This window comes from Olea europaea, chromosome 17 (assembly GCF_002742605.1).
Source record: "Olea europaea var. sylvestris chromosome 17, O_europaea_v1, whole genome shotgun sequence".
NCBI classification, from domain to species: domain Eukaryota; kingdom Viridiplantae; phylum Streptophyta; class Magnoliopsida; order Lamiales; family Oleaceae; genus Olea; species Olea europaea.
In genome coordinates, this window is record NC_036253.1 from 566,067 (window position 1) to 585,668 (window position 19,602).

At 35.9% G+C, this 19,602-nt stretch overlaps 3 protein-coding genes across 3 annotated transcripts; all 3 read left to right on the plus strand.

The window, feature by feature from the left end:
• Window positions 1–1,990: 1,990 nt before the first annotated feature.
• On the plus strand, window positions 1,991–4,131 carry LOC111365925 (cytochrome P450 93A3). Its single transcript, XM_022986487.1, has 2 exons — window positions 1,991–2,921; window positions 3,287–4,131. Exons 1-2 carry the CDS (start codon window positions 2,013–2,015, stop codon window positions 3,929–3,931), a joined length of 1,554 nt encoding a protein of 517 aa, XP_022842255.1. The 5' UTR covers window positions 1,991–2,012; the 3' UTR covers window positions 3,932–4,131.
• Window positions 4,132–9,849: 5,718 nt separating this feature from the next.
• On the plus strand, window positions 9,850–15,064 carry LOC111365926 (protein ABHD18). Its single transcript, XM_022986488.1, has 5 exons — window positions 9,850–10,705; window positions 12,463–12,547; window positions 12,629–12,798; window positions 13,644–13,918; window positions 14,702–15,064. The coding sequence occupies exons 1-5, from the start codon at window positions 10,333–10,335 to the stop codon at window positions 14,876–14,878; spliced, it is 1,080 nt and encodes a 359-aa protein (XP_022842256.1). The 5' UTR covers window positions 9,850–10,332; the 3' UTR covers window positions 14,879–15,064.
• A 1,036-nt stretch (window positions 15,065–16,100) lies between these two features.
• LOC111365927 (FT-interacting protein 1-like) lies at window positions 16,101–19,154 on the plus strand. Its single transcript, XM_022986489.1, has one exon. It carries the CDS (start codon window positions 16,529–16,531, stop codon window positions 18,896–18,898), a length of 2,370 nt encoding a protein of 789 aa, XP_022842257.1. The 5' UTR covers window positions 16,101–16,528; the 3' UTR covers window positions 18,899–19,154.
• The last annotated feature ends 448 nt before the right edge of the window (window positions 19,155–19,602 follow it).

The following is a 19,602-nucleotide window of genomic DNA, read 5'->3' on the forward strand; positions in this document are numbered from 1 at the left end:
ATTGATTTAATCGATTTTTCGATTATTTTGCCCAAGGTTCGACCCCATATTCTATAAAAGAATAATATGCTATTTAACTTTTTATCTCATATTGGCAATGAGAAAACAACAAAAAAAAGGATGCCTTGTGCAAGGAAACGAATCAATAAGCAATCTCCATATTGTCTTTTCCGGCTTAGGTTTCATCGTGGAATTATTATTTTTCTCCCTGATGATATGATTAGGGATGGCAGTTTTCCCCGCCCCGCCCCGATGGGTTGATGTGGAGGGTCTGGGGGGGGGCGGGGAGTGTTGCCCCGTCTCGGGTCACGGGACAGCCCCGCCCCGAACCCGCCCCGTCAAGTTTAAAAAAAAAAATCCTAATTACAAGTTTTGCAACCTTAACCTAACCCCGCCCCACCCCGAACCCGCCCCACTGCCATCCCTAATTTTGGCCATCCCGATATCTACTGTCTGAATCTGCTTTCAGTACTAGTGGTAGATTTGTTAGTCCACACAGAAATAGGCTTCATCCCAAAACTTTGGAAGCTTTAATGTGTGCTCAAGATTGGTTATGGGCCGATATTCACGATAAGATGTATATAAACATTTGCTTTTCTGTTGTTCATGTTATTTATTTTCTTATTACTAATTATTTTACTTTATTAATAGTGAATTCTATGCCGTCTGCATATTTTGGATCTTGCTTCAAGATGAATGATGAGGATGTTGATGAAGAGGTAATTTTCTTTATTAGATAATGTAAATTTTAATCGTAGTTATTATAATGATATTGATTACAATATTCTTTTGTTTTTCAGGATCCATCTTGTGTGATCTCTACTTCTGTTGATGAAAGAAGTCATGAAGTCTGAAAAATGACAAATTTTGAATCAAAAAATGAATTTTAGTACAATGACAATGTAATTTTAATTGCAATTGTTCTTTTTTTTTGGACAGTGTTTGTTTCGACTTTCGAATGTTTATTTTAGACATTAACTTTATTTAAAAAAAAATTATACGGGACAAGAAACGGGGCGGGGGGTACCCCGCCCCAAACCCGCCCCACTGCCATCCCTAGATTTGATTAACTACTCACGATTATTTGTAGGAATTGGTTCAAATAATTAACCAAAAATTGGAAAATGAAAAGGTGTGACTACGTGTCAACTTCGACCAAATATTCAGATTTGATCCGATGATCAAATTACAAAAGTAAATAGACCAATTTATTCTACTTGTCGAGTAGATCGTCATGGTATATTTGGAATCTCGAAACCAATTCCGGATGAATAAGAGATTGCAGATTAAAGTTGGAAGAAATGAAGTGTTGCAACTTTTCGAAAGGATGCAGCTTTTGGCCAAGTGTTGCAACTTTTTGGAATGATGCATGTTTTGATCCATACTACTTCATTTGCACCCTTTTTACATCTATAAATAGAACTCTATGGACATGATTTTGGATATACCAATTACATTGAGCATTCATTTTCTTCTTGCAATTATTTCATTTCTAATTCCATAGCATTTTCATACATTTTCTTGGTAGAGAGGGAATTCAGTTCAAGTTCGCTGGTCAAAGTCATTTGGAGTGCTCCTATAGCTTGACGTGGTCGTTGCATCTTGGGAGATGATTGTCGGAAAACCGTTAGCACCGATACGGGGCAAATTCATCTTAAGGAAAGAGTTACACTCGCCTCGACCAATCGCATAACTTATATCTAATTTTTTCTGATTTCATTTCTACTTGATTTTAGAAAATGATTAATTTTGTTTATATGGTTTATGGAAGGTTCGATATGAAGAATCACATGTTTTAATTCAAGAATGGAAATTGTCAGATTCGATAAGCATTGGTTAGTTTCTCAAACTCCATTTCGATAAGTCGAAACCTTGTTTCGATATGCACATAGTCGGTGTATTCCCCAGCACTATCAAACTACAATGAATATGACCTAATCTTATAATTATCAATCTTTCACCATATATATATGTACATATTATCTATAAGCCTAATCATCTTCATATCAGCCATGGCAATCATTATCGATTCTCAATTTCAGTACTTATTTTTTCCCATCTGCATAATACTTGTAGTTGGGATTCTTTCCTTCATCAAAAAGAGTGCAAATTCCAAAAAAAATATTCCATTGCCGCCGAGCCCGGCAGCTCTGCCGGTGATCGGCCATTTGCATTTGCTGAGCTCCACTTTGCACATTTCCTTCAAGAACTTATCTTCTAAATATGGGCCTTTTATGCTTATTCGTGCTGGCGCAACCGCTTCATATGTTGTCTCTAATGGTGCTATAGCCAAGGAAGTGTTCAAAACTCATGATATTAAATTCGCAGCCAGGCCAGAATTTGGTTCCTCGGATTACCAAATATATAAGGATACATTGTTTTCTACATTGGATTATGGGAAATATTGGATTTTCTTGAAGAAAATATGCATGATGGAAATTCTTTCGACGCAGCAGATTAATCGGTTTGCTGATACAAGGAGAGAAGAGATGATAGATCTGTTGAGAATTTTTGTGAAGAAAGCAGAGGAGGGAGAGGGATGTGATGCGGGAGTAGAATTTATGGCAATGACGAACAATTTGATCTCCCAAATGACAATGAGCACGAGGTGTTCAACAAATGCGGATGAGACTTCAGAGATAAGGGAAGTGGCTAAGGGTATAACACTTATTTCAGGGTTGCTAAGCTTGGGAGAAGCATTTACTTTGTTGAAGAGGTATGATGTGTTTGGGGCAGGAAGAAAGGTGAAAGCCCTTTTGCTCCGATTCGATGCTTTAATGGATCGGATTATATCAAAACATGAGATGGAGATTCGAGGTGGAAAACGAGAGAAGGATATGATGGATATTCTCTTAAGGATTTCGGAAGATAAAACTTCTGATGTGAAGCTTACTAAAGCTGGTATCAAGGGCCTTTTTCTGGTTAGTCTATCGCCTCCTTTTTTTAAGTAGAATTGTCTTCTTATTTTTTTATGTTAGAAGCAGAAATACGGTGCTCTCAAACAACATGTTCTACACTACAATTTTTCCAATCCTAGTTGCCTACGGCATGTTTGGTAGGATGAAATAGATAGTATTGGACAATATTAAGAAAGACAAATAAGCTAAAATCATATTTATCATGCTTCTCAGGCACATTCAAAGTTGTGCAACGAACTTGCAATTAAGGAAAATCTGAAACGAGTACTAGTATAGATAAAATATGTAATCGATACAAGTAAAAGTTACTTGAGAAATTACATATTTCATCAGGAAACCGATTCTGATTAGAAATGTGTATTTGACAGGATCTTTTCTTGGGAGGTACTGATACAACAAGTGTGGCTTTACAATGGTCACTGGCAGAACTCCTTAATCATCCAGAGGCCTTAAAGAAACTTCAGGGCGAGATCGACAACATTGTGGGGTTAAACAGGCTAGTCGAGGAATCAGATGTCCCAAATCTTCCTTACTTGCATGCCGTTATCAAAGAAACTCTTCGACTACACCCTTCATTGCCCTTGGTCTTCCGAAAATGCAGGGAGGACTGCAAGATCAATGGTTTTCCCATAGCTAAAAATTCGAGGGTCGTAGTAAATCTGTATGCAATCAATCGTGATCCAAACGCATGGGAAAATGCGGCAGAATTTGTGCCAGAGAGGTTCTTGATCAATACTATAAACGCGATTGGCCATGATGATCCCGAGGACATGAAAGGCCAGAATTTCAGCTACGTGCCTTTTGGAGGTGGACGTAGAGGTTGCCCGGGAGCTGGTCTAGCTACATCAGTGTTGCATGTAACACTTGCAGGAGTAATCCAATGCTTTGATTGGAAAATAAAAGGAGCAGATAAGGTTAATATGGAAGAAGGAGCAGGATTTTCTGCAGCAATGGTTCATCCTTTGGTTTGTTATCCTATTTTACGCGTTGATCCGTCGGTTATTGCAATTTAGCACTTCATGCCAAGAATTTCCACTCGTGATCACAGGAAATTATGAATGTTTCTTTTACAGATATCACATTAAGTAGTTAGTAAAAGAATGCATGCACTACATTTTCTATGCTAAACAATCAAGATTGTCATTAGAAAGACAAACTCCGTCTATATTTTCTAGTAGCCAGTTCAAAGATGAAAGTTCCAGTAGATTGACAACTCGTTTTGATACTTTAATTACTCATTTTGTTGGGGTGTCTCCTCAAAGCATTGGGACGGATTGCAACTGCAGTGAAAAGTGAGGAACACGAAGTTGTCCTTCGAGGGAAATTTCTTTAAAACTCGGTGACCTCTCAAGCCAATCCAAATAAGAAGAGCGTGTAATAGAATATTCTTCGAGAACATGAGCAATTTTCGGAACTCATAGATGTAACTAAGCCCAATCATTGAACAATCTAGTACACATTAAAATTGTTTGGAACCGGCCCTATGAATTTTCCTTAATATATTAATAGTTTAATTTACCTTGTTTAGTTGTTACCAAAGAGTTGAGGTTGACAAGTAACATTCATTTATTTTGATTATTGAGGTTAGCAGGTGACTTGATTTTGATACAATAAGAAAAGACCAAATGGCAAGTGGACAAAGCTTAGGTAATTATCTAGTAATGAGAAATGATCACTTATTTTTCTCAATTGCTTATTTAAGCTATACACGTTTTCTTTGTTTAAGGTTGCAATTTATCCCACTGGCCCCCCAAATTATTGTTGTTATAGCACCATGTTTGCTAAGCGACTAAGAAAAATAAGTAAAAAATTTGTAGTATAATCTTGCTAGATAAACAATATGTGACATTCAAGGCCCCGTTTGGGAGGAATTTTGAAAATTGATTTTTTGACCGTTAAAAGAAAAGTGGGGTCAACCTGTGAGAGAAGAAGCCAAAAATTACGATTGGAATAGTGAAATAACGATAAAAAAATCAATTTTTTGAGATCAGGCTGCAAATATTATAACACTCGTTTTCAATCTTGGGGACTAATGTTCTAGAAGGCAAAAAAAATGTAGGGTGAGCAAGCATGACAAAAGAGGAAGAATCTTGTTTGAAAATCTAATGCAGGTTGAGACACAAAAAACGTTTAAACATACAAGCCTGAAACTCGATATTATATGGGTGTATTAGGCCCAATACGCTGTTAAATTAACCAAATTGAATAATACACTTTTAAATAAAATGAAATACCTACCACGTAATTAATACGTCCTAAAAGCCAAAAACCCGTCAAATTAGATCCCCAATTCCCATTCCATAAGAGAGGATTCCCTATGCTTTGAACTCTTCTTCTGCATTTACTTTCCCAAAACAGCCATTGCAAACGGTTGTAATTACACCGACGAAGAAGAAAACAACTAATCCATCGGTGCCGTCGAAGCTGCAGTGGAATATAATACAGAAAGTGGCGGTGAAGGCTTTAGATGCGATGGAAGCTGCCTTGGTGTTATGTGAGTTACAGCATCCACTCCCTAAGATTTGCTGACTCTGGTGTTCAAATTGCTGGAAATTTTGCACTTGTGGAGGAGCAGCTTGTTATGCCAGTCGAATGTATTAGTTTTATGCTTCAGGTGAGTTATATGAGCGCTAATGTCCCATTTTGAACCTTTTTTATTTTTCTATTTTGAATCGGTCGATAAGGCTGAAATAAATTGAAGTTCAAGTTTAAATAATTGTCCTCTCGTTCTATTTTCACTTTTCACCATTGCTTGTTATATTACCTTTGAAGGTTGTGGGTGTGTTCAGCCACATGGATTCTTTAATAGATCACCGGCAATGGACCTATCGTCTAATGCTTGGGAGACGGATGCCAAGGAGAATGATGTGAAAGCAAAGCCTTTGTAATCTGGTGTAATAGCAAAACTTTGAAGGGATAGCCATGGATTTGCTATTTTCGAGAGAAATTCTGGTTGCCTCTCTCTCGCATGAAAGTTTAAACAGTTTTGTATTTCTAATTTTATTGACTTTTGCTTGTATTTGCGTTATCATGTTGAGTATTCGCTTAAAATATGTTGGCTTGTGAGAACTTGGCATTCAATGTTTTTTGGTTATGCAATGGCCAGGAATGTGGAGCAGGGATATGCATTGTTTCTACAGATGCCAGGGAGTGAAGGAAAACGTGAATTTCAGTATGAGTTCCACACTTGCCGATTTTGTTGTTGTTGTTGGAGAGAAAAGTCAAATTACATACTTCCTCTTGACTTTGTTTTATTCGAACGGATAATATATCAGATTAGAGATTTATTTTGTTCTGCTGTGATGCTTCCCATTTGAATTGCGGACTGATGTTCTAGTTTTAATGCTCATTGATTTGGAAGAGGGTATTTTGTGACTGTGTTTATGACTAGAAACAGAAATAGATAGGGCTGATGTCGCGAAATTGTTAGGAGTTCTACGCTAACATTAAGCCTGATTGTTTTATGTGTGTCACTAAAACCTTAAACCTGATCGCTAACCATAAACCTTAAGCCTGATCGTTTTGAGAACAAGAGTGTGTTTGTCACTTTTTTAATCTGTGTAACTTTTTTTTAAATTGTGTCACTTTTTTGAATTCGTCACTTTTTTGAATTTTTGTCATTTTTTTTTAATATTTCTCACATTCTTGTTTGCTATCACTTTTTTAAATTCGCCACTTTTTTTTTAGTGTATGTCACTTTTTTGAAATTGTCACTTTTTTTGAAATTTTGTCACTTTTTTGTAGTGTTCGTTACTTCTTTTTTTTTTTTTTTTCAAGTTGCGCTCTTGAAATTTTTATCACTTTTTTAGTGGTAAACATCATTTTTTTTTATAAAAGTAAGATTGTATGTCATTTTTTAATAAAAAAGTGACACTAAACTTTTAAAAGTGACATTGTGTCACTTGTTTAGATTGTCACTTTTTTGAGTTTTTTGTCACCTTTTAAGTTTGTCACTTTTTTTTTTTTTGAAATATTTCTCACTTTTTAAAGAAGATAAAAAAATGACATAATATGTTATATTTTTCTAACATAATAAGCATGTGGACAATGCACATGCGATTATGTTAAGAACCGTATGTGAATTGTCCTGAATATGCTGATTATGTTGAAAATGCGATTACTGGTGCTGCACAAATGGATGATTTTATTTTGGCGTTTGTTACTTTTTTTAAATTTTTGTCACTTTTTTTGAGTTTGTATCAATTTTTTAGTGTTCGTGTCACTTTTTTTTTAATTGTCACTTTTTTGAGTTTGTGTTACTTTTTTTAAAAAAGTCACAATTTTTATTAAAAAAGTCACATTGTGTCACTTTTTTATTTTATACAGTATTTTTTACATCCTAAAAACTTTTCCTTTGATTTTTCAAAACACATCTAATTTTAAGGGTATTTTTGTAAGTTGCCCTAAAACAATTAGGCTTAATGTTAGCGTAGAACTCCTAACAATTTCGCGACATCAGCCCTATCTATTTCTGTTTCTAGTCATAAACACAGTCACAAAATACCCTCTTCCAAATCAATGAGCATTAAAACTAGAACATCAGTTCGCAATTCAAATGGGAAGCATCACAGTAGAACAAAATAAATCTCTAATCCGATATATTATCCATTCAAATAAAACAAAGTCAAGAGGAAGTATGTAATTTGACTTTTCTCTCCAACAATAACAACAATAAAACCGGCAAGTGTGGAACTCATACTGGAATTCACGTTTTCCTTCACTCCCTGGCATCTGTAGAAACAATGCATATCCCTGCTCCGTATTCCGGGCCATTGCATAACCAGAAACCATTGAATGCCCAGTTATCACAATCCAACATATTTTAAGCGAATACTCGACATAATAACACAAATACGAGCAAAAAAGTCAGTAAAATCAGAAATACAAGACTGTTTCAACTTTCATGCGAGGGAGAGGCAGCCAGAATTTCTCCCGAAAACAGCAAATCCATGGCTATCCCTTCAAAGCTTTGCTATTACACCAGATGACAAAGGCTTTGCTTTCACGTCATTCTCCTTAGCATCCGTCTCCCAAGCATTAGACGATAGGTCCATTGCCGGTGATCTATTGAAGAATCCATGTGGCTGAACACACCCACAACCTTCAAAGTTAATATAAAAAGCAATGGTGAAAAGTGAAAATAGAACGAGAGGACAATTATTTAAACTTAAACTTCAATTTATTTCAGCCTCATCGACCGATTCAAAATAGAAAAATAAAAAAGGTTCAAAATGGGACATTAGCGCTCATATAACTCACCTGAAGCATAAAACTAATACATTCGACTGGCATAACAGGCTGCTCCTCCACAGGTGCAAAATTTCCAGCAATTTGAACACCAGAGTCAACAAATCTTAGGGAGTGGATGTTGTAACTCACATAACACCAAGGCAGCTTCCATCGCATCTAAAGCCTTCACCGCCACTTTCTGTATTATATTCCACTACAGCTTCGACGGCACCGATGGATTAGTTGTTTTCTTCTTCGTCGGTGTAATTACAACCGTTTGCAATGGCTGTTTTGGGAAAGTAAATGCAGAAGAAGAATTCAAAGCATAGGGAATCCTCTCTTCTGGAATGTGAATTAGGGATCTAATTTGGGGGGTTTTTGGCTTTTAGGACGTATTAATTACGTGGTAGGTATTTCATTTTATTTAAAAGTGTATTATTCAATTTGGTTAATTTAATAGCGTATTGGGCCTAATATGCCCATTGTTTTATGTGTGTCTCTAAAACATTAACCTGATCGCTAACCATAAACCTTAAACCTGATCGTTTTGAGAACAAGAGTGTGTTTGTCACTTTTTTAATTTGTGTAACTTTTTTTAAAATTGTGTCACTTTTTTGAATTCGTCACTTTTTTGAATTTTTGTCTTTTTTTTTTTTTTTTTTTTTTTTTTTTTTTCTTTTTTTAATTTTTTTTTTTTTTTTTTTTTTTTTTTTTTTTTAACATTTCTCACATTCTTGGTTTCTATCACTTTTTTAAATTTGCCACTTTTTTCTAGTGTATGTCACTTTTTTCTATACCACTTTTTAAAATTTATCACTTTTTTTAATTTTTATCACTTTTTTTTTGAAATTTTGTTACTTTTTTGTACTGTTCGTTACTTTTTTTTTCAATCGCGTTCTTGAAATTTTTATCACTTTTTTAGTGGTAAACATCATTTTTTTTTATAAAAGTGAGATCGTATGTCATTTTTTAATAAAAAAGTGACACTAAACTTTTAAAAGTGACATTGTGTCACTTTTTTGAGTTTTTTTTGTCACCTTTTAAGTTTGTCACTTTTTTTTTTTAAAAAATATTTCTCACTTTTTAAAGAAGATAAAAAAATGACATAATATATTATATTTTTCTAACATAATAAGCATGTGGACAATGCACATGCTGATTATGTTAAGAACCATACGTGAATTGTCCTGGATATGCTGATTATGTTGAGAACGCGATTACTGGTGCTGCACAAATGGATGATTTTATTTTGATGTTTGTTACTTTTTTTTAAGTTTGTGTCACTTTTTTTGAGTTTGTATAACTTCTTTAGTGTTCGTGTCACTTTTTTTGAATTTGTGTTACTTTTTAAAAAAATGTCACAATTTTTATTAAAAAAAGTGACATTGTGTCACTTTTTTATTTTATACAATATTTTTTACTTCCTAAAAACTTTTCCTATGATTTTTCAAAACACGTATAATTTTAAGGGTATTTTTGTAAGTTGTCCATATATATTGTCACATCTTATACACTTTTTTAACATTAAATAAGTAACTTTTGCCGATTTATAAGTACAAAAAATTGCCGTTTTCATAGTAGTTATATCGTACCACTAAAATAAATAACTTACTTATTTTTAATATTGCTTATTTACTTATAAGCAAACCTTTTAAGCTTAGGCAAACATGCTCTTATAAGTCCAAAATACAATACGGATAATCTGAGGTGGCATATCCCCGTACTCTATTCCACCTTGTCTCAACCTTCTTCTCCGCCCGCAGTTTTCGTATTGAAGAACCCAATATTCTATCTCTTTCTCTGCAATCTATATCGTATTTTGACTCGCTTATACACATTTTTTTCTCTTTTCTTCTTTGATTCAATGCGCATATGTGTATAAATTTTAGCAATGTTTGCATTTTTCTTTGATCTATATTTTGTTATTGATATCCATGAGATCTGAATCGATTTATACTCTTCAAAATTTGGACCTAAGATTTCATTTCTTATTCGACCAACAAATATTTTCCTTTTTTCCTCACATAAATTGAAATTCTTGGGGGAAACTTTTGTAAATTTAATCTCCTTCGAGCCGATACTGTTCTATACTGACTTGGATTGATTTTGAATTGATTGAGAAATCAAATTTTTCATTGGTTTTTTGGGTTGCCTTGCAAAATAAAGTTGTGGGTTGTATTAGAAAATGGTGACTGTTAATCTTGGAACCCTTTTCTATGTTTTGGATCATGTATATGGTGCATTATTGCATAGAACGAAAATAAGTCCACCATTTTTTTCAAGAGGGTGGGGTGGCACAAAACTTGAGCTTTTGGAGAAAATGATAAAGCAATTGTTCCCTGATGTAGGACAGAATTGGCCTCCTACATTGGTGCAACCAATTTGGAAAACAATTTGGGAATCCAAAACTGCTGTTCTTAGAGAAGGGGTATTTAGGACACCATGTGATGAGCAACTTCTTAATGCATTGCCTCCTGAAAGTCACAATGCCAGGGTTGCTTTTCTTGCTCCAAAGTTCTTGCCTCCACAAAAGATGGCCTGTGTGCTTCACCTTGCAGGTAATGACTTATAACAATTTTGTGACATATAGGTACCCAGTTTATGTTTGATGTGATTGTGTAAGTTTGTCAACAATTGAAAGGAATAAGTTTATTTGTGTCTATGATTGCTGGTTTAGTAAAGTTGTGTCCTTCTTATTGTAGGGCAGTAAGATTTGACATCGTATCTTCATGCCTTCTCATTCGGCAAAAGTTTCTTAGAAATTATTATATATCTTTCTATTTAGCTACAAGTCGACCGACCGTGATTTATGAGTGTTTGGCTGTAAAAGATACCAATAAGAGGAACGCTCTATCGAGGATGCTAAGATGGATTTGTTGCATACTAAAACAGACAAGATAAGAAATAAAATATATACTATAAGTGACGGTGGTGCCAATTGAGAATGAATTAAGGAAGAATAATTTGGAAGGTGGAGACATGTTTTGTATAGACTCTTCACGTTCATAAGAATGTAGTGACGTAAACAGAACAAGTTATAAGAGGGAGGGTAAACCAAAATGACGTGTTTTGTGGTAGTTTTTTAAATCCTTCTAGCGGTGAACCTTTGAAGATAACTGGTGAACAAATGCTAATGAAGAGTCCTGCAAATTCTGGGCTTAATACTTACCTAATTCAAGAAGTTAAATTTACCTTCTCTCAGATATGGTTGATTATTTACCATGAGATTACATGTTTAATTAACTAAGGGAAATCCATTTGCTAAAGTTGCTTGAGGTTGATGTTTCTCATTGAGTTTTTAATGTTTTGTACTGACGAACAACCTGGAGTCAAACTGACGTAGTAGTTTTCTAATCTGAGCCTTTGAATGTTTAAATCATCTATCCTTTCATGCCACTATGAGGACCCTTAGTTTGATAGCATTGTTGTTCGAATAAAATGTACTTTTCCAGCAATACATATGGGAAGGGCTACAGTGCATTAAACAAACTGGTCATAGAGTTACAAAAGATTCAATACAATTCTGTTTGAGGTGTTCTGGATATTCTTTAACTGTAGTTTTTAGATGCAAAGGAATACATTTGGTGTTCCTCTTTATATTTTAGTCAAAAGAACATGCTTGTTGGTGGGGGTAAGCTTGTTGACCACTCAGTTTTGTAGGTTATTCAAAATTGTAAAAGACATTTGGAATATAGGCCTTTTTTCAAATATAAACTTGCTCATCATACAAGTCCTTTTCAAATATAAATAGTGTTACCTCTCCCTCTGTTATATTATTAGATTTTGATTGAATTTTTGCAAGAGAGTTTGTTAATTAAAATCAAATTCTGGCTATGAGGACAACTAGAAGCGCAGTTTGCGATAACCATTTTCAAGTTGTCAAATTCCCTTGTAGGTGTAACCTATTGCTTATAGTTCATCCTTTCAAGATAATTATTCAGAGTACCAGTACTCATTAGGAAATAAGATGAGATATAGAGGGAATAGAGAGAAGAAACAATTTGGGTCTGATACTAATGAGTGAGAGACTAATGAACAATGATCCTTATTCTGCCGTCCCACATGTTTTTTGTTGGAATTGTGTGTGCCGCTACGGAAAACAAGATAACAGATACTAATGCAATGTACTGAAATTGAATAAATTGTTCTGATAAAATTCTAAAACTATAGATATATAAATCATTTGAAGTTAACTATTCATCTGTTCCCATTGGTTACAACTGTGCCAAGAATTCTTTCTTACTGTCTAAGATGATTAAAAAAATGAAAAATCAAAGTTGAGCATTTGAGCTTAATGTTTTTCTTTCCCTCTTAGGCACTGGAGACCATACATTTGAACGGAGATTACGTCTTGGTGGACCATTGTTAAAGGAAAACATAGCAACCATGGTGCTCGAGAGGTTGCCATGGAACTCTTAAACAAATTGAAGACTTCTTCTCATGTTACGAAGATCTAATTCAAGCTAAATATGTTGTTGCAGCCCTTTCTATGGAAGAAGACGTCCAATGCTGCAACGTGGTGCAAAACTTTTGTGTGTTAGCGACTTACTCTTATTAGGAAGAGTCACCATCGAAGAGGCCCGTAGTCTTCTATATTGGTTAGACTCAGAAGCAGGGTTCGGCAAAATGGGTGTGTGTGGACTTAGCATGGGTAAGTTTCTGATCTTACCTTGATCACGCTGTATTTATTTTATTTTATTTTTTTTGGGGGTAAGTTTCTGATCTTACCTTGATCATGCTGTAATTTTTTTATTATTTTTTTTATTTTTACACTGATGGATACATGACACCTTACAAGTCCGGCAAACTTAGTACATTAAATGCTGCTTTAAGAAGATTGTCGTGGAGACAAGTGGAGCATTACTGGTACAGATGTAAATTTTGGGTTATCACCTGAATCAAGTCATTAAAATGTTGAATGAAGTCTGACACCAGAAACTCTATTCTGGGTACATGCATGAATATTTAGAGTGTTTATTATTGTTACCATTAACTTTAAGCCTGTATTTATTTTTAAAGGTGGTATATGAATTTCAGACACCGCGAAGTTTACTTTCTAAAACTTCAGCTGTATACCCAAATATGTACATGCACATGGACATTCGCGCTTGTATATATACATATTCATGAACACAAATATCCATTAATGCTGATCACTGCATATTTTGTCATGTCGGGGTTAATATTCTTCTCAATGCTTGGAATTGTGTATCAGCATGGTATATTATCATGTATTTGTAAAGTAGCTTTCCTCTTTTCATTTTCCATTTTCTCGAGAGTGATTTGTATGATCTCCCTTTCCAGATTTCTATCTGAAGAACATTAGAGAAGAGAAATGAAGAACTATTATAATTTTAACTCAAGCTTGTTTATATCTTCCATTATACGAAAAGTTGGCATGTATGTAAGGATACTTGAATTTAGAGGAATTTATCTGACAGTTCATCTTAATTTCTTCTCATTTTGTAAACCTTGTATTTTCTTCTATAAATCTAGGAGGAGTGCATGCAGCTATGGTTGGATCCTTGCACCCTACACCTATTGCTACACTTCCATTTCTCTCTCCACACTCTGCTGTTGTAGCTTTCTGTGAAGGGATTCTAAAGCATGCCACTGCATGGGAGGCACTGAGAGACGAACTTGCTGCTCAGAAGGCTGTAACAACAATTGAGGAGGTTAGGGAGCGGATGCGAAATGTGTTGTCTCTTACAGATGTTACACAGTTCCCAATTCCCAAAAATCCCGATGCTGTTATATTTGTTGCTGCTACTGTAAGTTAAATATATCTCACAGTTTACATTCCAAAAAAAATAAATTCATACCACTTTTCTATTTCAACATAATGTTACTTTTTCTATTTAAATATTCCATGTTTTTCTTGATCTCAAGTTTCATACTATTATGAAATCTTAGCTTGTAATGCTATAATATCATTACATATAGAAAGAATTTCCTTTGACTATGTCTTGTCTTTTAGTTCTCATAATTTTATTTTACGCTTTAATTGAAACAACTCTCTGGCTGTGTGTCCGTAAGGTAGGCCATGTAATAGGGTCACATTGACTTCTCCATTTAGCATGTATTATGTGTTTAGAATTCGAGCCATGATTGAAGGGCTGCAAGAAAAGGAATAGCAGACTCTTGTGATCATATTGGGAGTAAGCATTAAATTTAAAACTTGTACATGCCTGTGGTGACATGCTGATGAAGGTTAAGCTTAAATAAATAATTGCCTTCGTGCTCTAGCAACTTGAGATTTTAGACAAGGTGGTTCACATAAGATATGCAAACGTACTAAGTTCAAATTCTCACTGCAAACATTAATGAAAATTGTGCTCATGTTAGCCTTTGATTAGAATGAACCCTGTACATGAGGGGACATGTTGATAATTGAAATTTAAAGATATGAATGTGTTCCCATTAACAACCTAAACTTTTAAACGATTCAGTTCAGTAGATGCTTTTGCTTTCCCCTCTCCGAGGATCCTTCCATCAATCTTCTTGGATTCTTAAGGTAAACCGGATTCTTCATATAATACATTTAATTGTTTTAGGATGATGGCTACATCCCAAAGCACTCGGTAGTCGAGCTTCAAAAGGCTTGGCCAGGTTCGGAAGTGAGATGGGTTACTGGTGGCCATGTATCGTCTTTCCTTCTTCATAATGATGAGTTCCGCAGGGCAATTGTGGATGCACTCGACAGACTACAATGGAAAGAATCTCCTTTGTGACACTACTATAGCTTGTGAAGAAAGTGACCAAATAATTGATTCTGTAAGTCTTTCTTCATCTCTAATTCTTACTTGTATACTTGATTATAATGTATCTGTGATGAACAGAAGTGGTGCTGTAACATCTACTCTCTAATTGAAAATTCTTGGCAATCTCAATAGAGTTGTGTATTCATTTTTATAGTATCTTCTTCCTTTGAAATATGAGTTTGAAATGATTGAACATTTGCCATGATTTTATCAAGCCAAATGATTAAAATCAATGCGTAAAACAGTGAAGCCGTGAAGGTAGTGGTAGTTTGCCAAATCGTTTTAGAGCCTTGCTATCTACTATTATGTTATGAGATCCTTTGTCAAAACCTCCACCTGTGTATCGTAAAACGAAAAGTAATTAAAATCTTTTTCATTTTGTTGCCAAGTCCTTGTTTTGTCCATTTTGCTGTCGACTCACATGATAACTGAGCAAAAATTTGTCATTTTTTGTCAATGGGGATTGTTTGTACAATTATAATGAAAGGTTAGGGACTAATATTGCAATTTCTCTTATTTTATACTATACGTGTGCTTCCCCCCCCCCCCCCCTCCCTCTCTTTATGTGGGTTTGGAATTAAAGAAAAGAAATAGTAAAATCTACTTTTTAATAAATATATAAATGGAAACTGAGCCAAAAAGCATCTTTATGTTCACTTTTGATAAAGGTAGAAATAATGGCAGAAGAAAGTTGAATTAAAGGAGAATACAGATAGAAGAATAAAGGTTAAGCATCTTTACTACCATGTTTGTATACCCATAAGCTTTCTTTATTACTCACTGCATTTCCTTAAGCTCCACCCACGCTTAAAACGAGTGATCGTGATCGTCAAGAATTTAATTGCTTTAGATTTTTCAATAGCTGTAATAAGAAACTAAACATGACAAGAAGAAATTTATGTACCCAACCCAAAATTTATCGAGTACTCAGCCTATGCTTTGAATCTTCTAATTAACATGGTACTGGATTGTGCAACGAAAAAATTCGTCTAACCAACCTAAAATTTATTGTTAAAGCCTCTAATCCCGAAATTCTTGAAAGTTTATAAAAGAAGAGTTGAAAGGGTAAAAATTGCTGAATTTGTCACCAAACAAAACCCAAGAATCTCAAAAAGCAGAATGCTACAAATTTGAAGTCTAAAAAGTCTATTCTTGTCATCACAAATAGGGCATCAAACACCTGTTGTTATGCTTTTCCAATACTATGGCGCCAACTTCAGAAGCTACATAATAGAACTCAATTCCCTTTAAAGTCCTAGCACGTTCAACATCAAAAATAAAAAAAGAAACTGCACAAACTTGACATTGGCATCAGCATCAGCATCAGATTTTTTTGGCATAACTTCCTCATGAAGTTTACGATACAAGGCTCAAATCAGAAAAGGATATGAAGACTATCAACAAATTCAGCTAGTAAAATGATTTGCTTGCGGCTTTAATTATCAAAGCTGAAACTGTCTTTCAACAGACTCTCAAATTTCTCCTACGGCTATAAAAAACATTCTGCAGGAAATAGTTGTGAGATCAGTACATTGGAATTTACTCCAGCATTGAATATCTTGTTATTGGGTAGCAGAAAACACGTATAAACGTTGAGAGGATCACTCGACAAGCAAGAAAATGAACCCACAGGCATCTTCTAATCCACAGGATGAGTATAAAATTAAGGACACAAAACCCCAGCTCGGAGAGAGGTGGCCACATGGAGGAGTTCGAGGTGGAGGAGGGTGGATTAGTAGTGACAGGGTCACGAGTACTTATGATCTTGTCGAACAGATGTATTATCTTTATGTTCGAGTTGTGAGGGCAAAAGACTTGCCGACAAATCCACTGACGGGAAACTGCGATCCATATGTAAAAGTGAAACTTGGGAATTATAAAGGCAAGACGCATCATTTTGAGAAGAAAACAAACCCGGAGTGGAACCAAGTTTTCACGTTCTCGAAAGAGAAGATTCAGTCGTCGGTTCTTGAAGTCTTTGTTAGAGACAAAGCGATGGTTGCGAAAGACGACTATATAGGGAAGGTGGTTTTTGACATGAATGAAGTGCCTACTCGGGTTCCACCAGATAGCCCTTTGGCGCCTCAGTGGTATAGGCTAGAGGATCATCGAGGAGAAAGCAAGGTAAGAGGGGCAATCATGCTTGCAGTTTGGATGGGAACTCAAGCGGATGAAGCATTCCCAGAAGCATGGCATTCGGATGCTACTTCAGTTAAAGGAGAAGGCATTTTCAGCGTCCGAACAAAGGTCTACGTTTCGCCTAAATTGTGGTACCTCAGAGTCAATATAATCGAAGCACAAGATGTAAAATCTCAAGACAAAAGCCAACCCCCTCAAGTTTTTGCAAAAGCTCAAGTTGGAAATCAGATACTTAAGACCAACCTATGTCCAATCAGAACACCTAACCCGCTCTGGAACGAAGACCTTGTTTTCGTAGCAGCAGAGCCTTTTGAAGAGCAATTAGTAATCACTGTTGAAAATAAAACAGCTTCAAAGGATGAAGTTGTTGGGAGGATAAAATTGCAATTACGCGACTTTGAAAGACGACTGGATCACCGACCAGTTCATTCTCGGTGGTTTGACCTCGAGAAGCTCGGGTTTGGAGTTCTAGAGGGAGATAGGAGGAAGCAACACAAGTTTTCAACAAGGATTCATATCAGAGCCTGTCTTGAAGGTGGTTACCATGTATTAGATGAATCAACAATGTACATCAGCGATCAACGCCCTACTGCTAGGCAGTTATGGAAGCAGCCAATTGGAATCCTTGAAGTGGGAATCTTAAGTGCACAAGGGCTTCTCCCAATGAAGAAAAAGGACGGCAGAGAAAGCACAGATGCTTATTGTGTGGCAAAATACGGACTGAAATGGGTGAGAACGAGAACAATAGTTGAAAGCTTCAATCCCAAATGGAATGAGCAATATACTTGGGAGGTTTATGATCCCTGCACAGTGATCACACTGGGAGTTTTCGATAACTGCCACTTGGGAAGGAACGAGAAGCCGGAAAATGACTCGAGAATTGGAAAGGTAAGAATCAGATTATCCACGTTAGAAACAGACCGGATTTACACTCATTCTTATCCACTTCTTGTCCTGAACAAGTCTGGAGTCAAGAAGATGGGAGAACTCCAAATAGCATTCCGATTCACTTGTTTATCTCTAGCACACATGATATATCTTTACGGTCGTCCATTGCTGCCAAAAATGCATTATCTTCATCCTTTCACAGTAAACCAGTTGGACAGTTTGAGATTTCAGGCCATGAATATTGTAGCTTCAAGGCTTGGACGAGCCGAACCTCCATTGAGAAAAGAAGTCGTTGAATACATGCTGGATGTTGATTCCCACATGTGGAGCATGAGACGAAGCAAAGCCAACTTCTTCAGAATCGTTTCGCTCTTTTCAGGCCTATTCTCCTTAAGCAATTGGCTTGACGAAGTTTGTCATTGGAAGAAGCCCGTCACCACAATTCTTGTTCATGTCCTCTTTTGCATATTAATCTGCTATCCGGAATTAATCCCCCCGACTATGTTCCTTTACATGTTTCTGATCGGCTTATGGAATTACCGGTCGAGGCCAAGGCATCCTCCACACATGGACATTAGACTTTCTGGGGCTGACGCAGTACACCCCGATGAACTCGATGAAGAGTTCGACACTTTCCCAACATCCAAGCCTCAAGACATCATCCGCATGAGGTACGATAGACTTAGAAGTATCGCGGGAAGGATACAAACCGTGATTGGTGATATGGCGACACAGGGGGAGAGATTTCATGCTCTACTAGGCTGGAGAGATCCTAGAGCAACCAGCATATTCATAGTTATCTGCCTTTTTGCAGCAATTTTTCTTTACATAACACCTTTCAAAATAGTGACTTTGTTAGCTGGTTTGTATCTTCTAAGGCACCCAAGATTCAGAAGCAAAATGCCTTCACTCCCCAGCAATTACTTCCGAAGACTTCCCGCTCGAGCTGATAGCATGCTCTGAAAAGAAAGATGACACAAGTCTGTTACTATTATATGTTTTAAGCTAAATTTTCAAATTGTATCTTCAGAATTATCTGTTTCTGTGTGAATTTTTTTATCCTTGATCACCTAATATAACACTACTGCTCGAGCAGCAGTTGCACGCTAAGCGAGTGGCAACATCACTGCCCTGAACGCTCGAGCGGCAGCCTGGCTGTAAGCGAGCGACAGATCGACATGTGCGATTCTTCATGAAACAGGTTGATTTTTGGGTTGTTTCACTTCGTGTACACCTCAACCTCTAAAATTCATTCACATCCATTTTATGCATTCATAGAATATATCATGTAACATCAAAAGCATTGCCAAAATTCTACACAAAATCAGCCTTTGTTTTCCATTCAAAGGAGCTCAAAAACACTCATGGTTCTCCATTTCTCGTGATTTGTAGTGTTACAATCACTTGAAGTTGATTATTGTATCTTGGGAGATGTTTACCAATCCAACGACAGCACCTGTACGCGGCAATTTCGTTTTAAGGACAAAGAGTTCAATTCTTGCCTCTATTATTTTGCATTTCATTTTTTTGGTGTTATTTTGTCCGATCTTCCATTTGATTATGAGTAGGTACGGGTGGGTATTGATAAGTTTGTATTATTGCTAAAAAGGAGTCACTTGGTGCATTTAAAAACAACAATCTTGAGACGAAATTTTTTAATGATTTCT

Excerpts from the sequence above, each read along its gene's own strand:
- LOC111365925 (XM_022986487.1), top strand. The coding sequence starts at position 2,013 with ATGGCAATCATTATCGATTCTCAATTTCAGTACTTATTTTTTCCCATC. Across the intron at positions 2,922-3,286 it reads GTATCAAGGGCCTTTTTCTG|GATCTTTTCTTGGGAGGTAC; the intron begins GTTAGTCTATCG and ends TGTATTTGACAG.
- LOC111365926 (XM_022986488.1), top strand. The coding sequence starts at position 10,333 with ATGGTGACTGTTAATCTTGGAACCCTTTTCTATGTTTTGGATCATGTA. Across the intron at positions 10,706-12,462 it reads CTGTGTGCTTCACCTTGCAG|GCACTGGAGACCATACATTT; the intron begins GTAATGACTTAT and ends TTTCCCTCTTAG. Across the intron at positions 13,919-14,701 it reads TTATATTTGTTGCTGCTACT|GATGATGGCTACATCCCAAA; the intron begins GTAAGTTAAATA and ends TAATTGTTTTAG.
- LOC111365927 (XM_022986489.1), top strand. The coding sequence starts at position 16,529 with ATGAACCCACAGGCATCTTCTAATCCACAGGATGAGTATAAAATTAAG.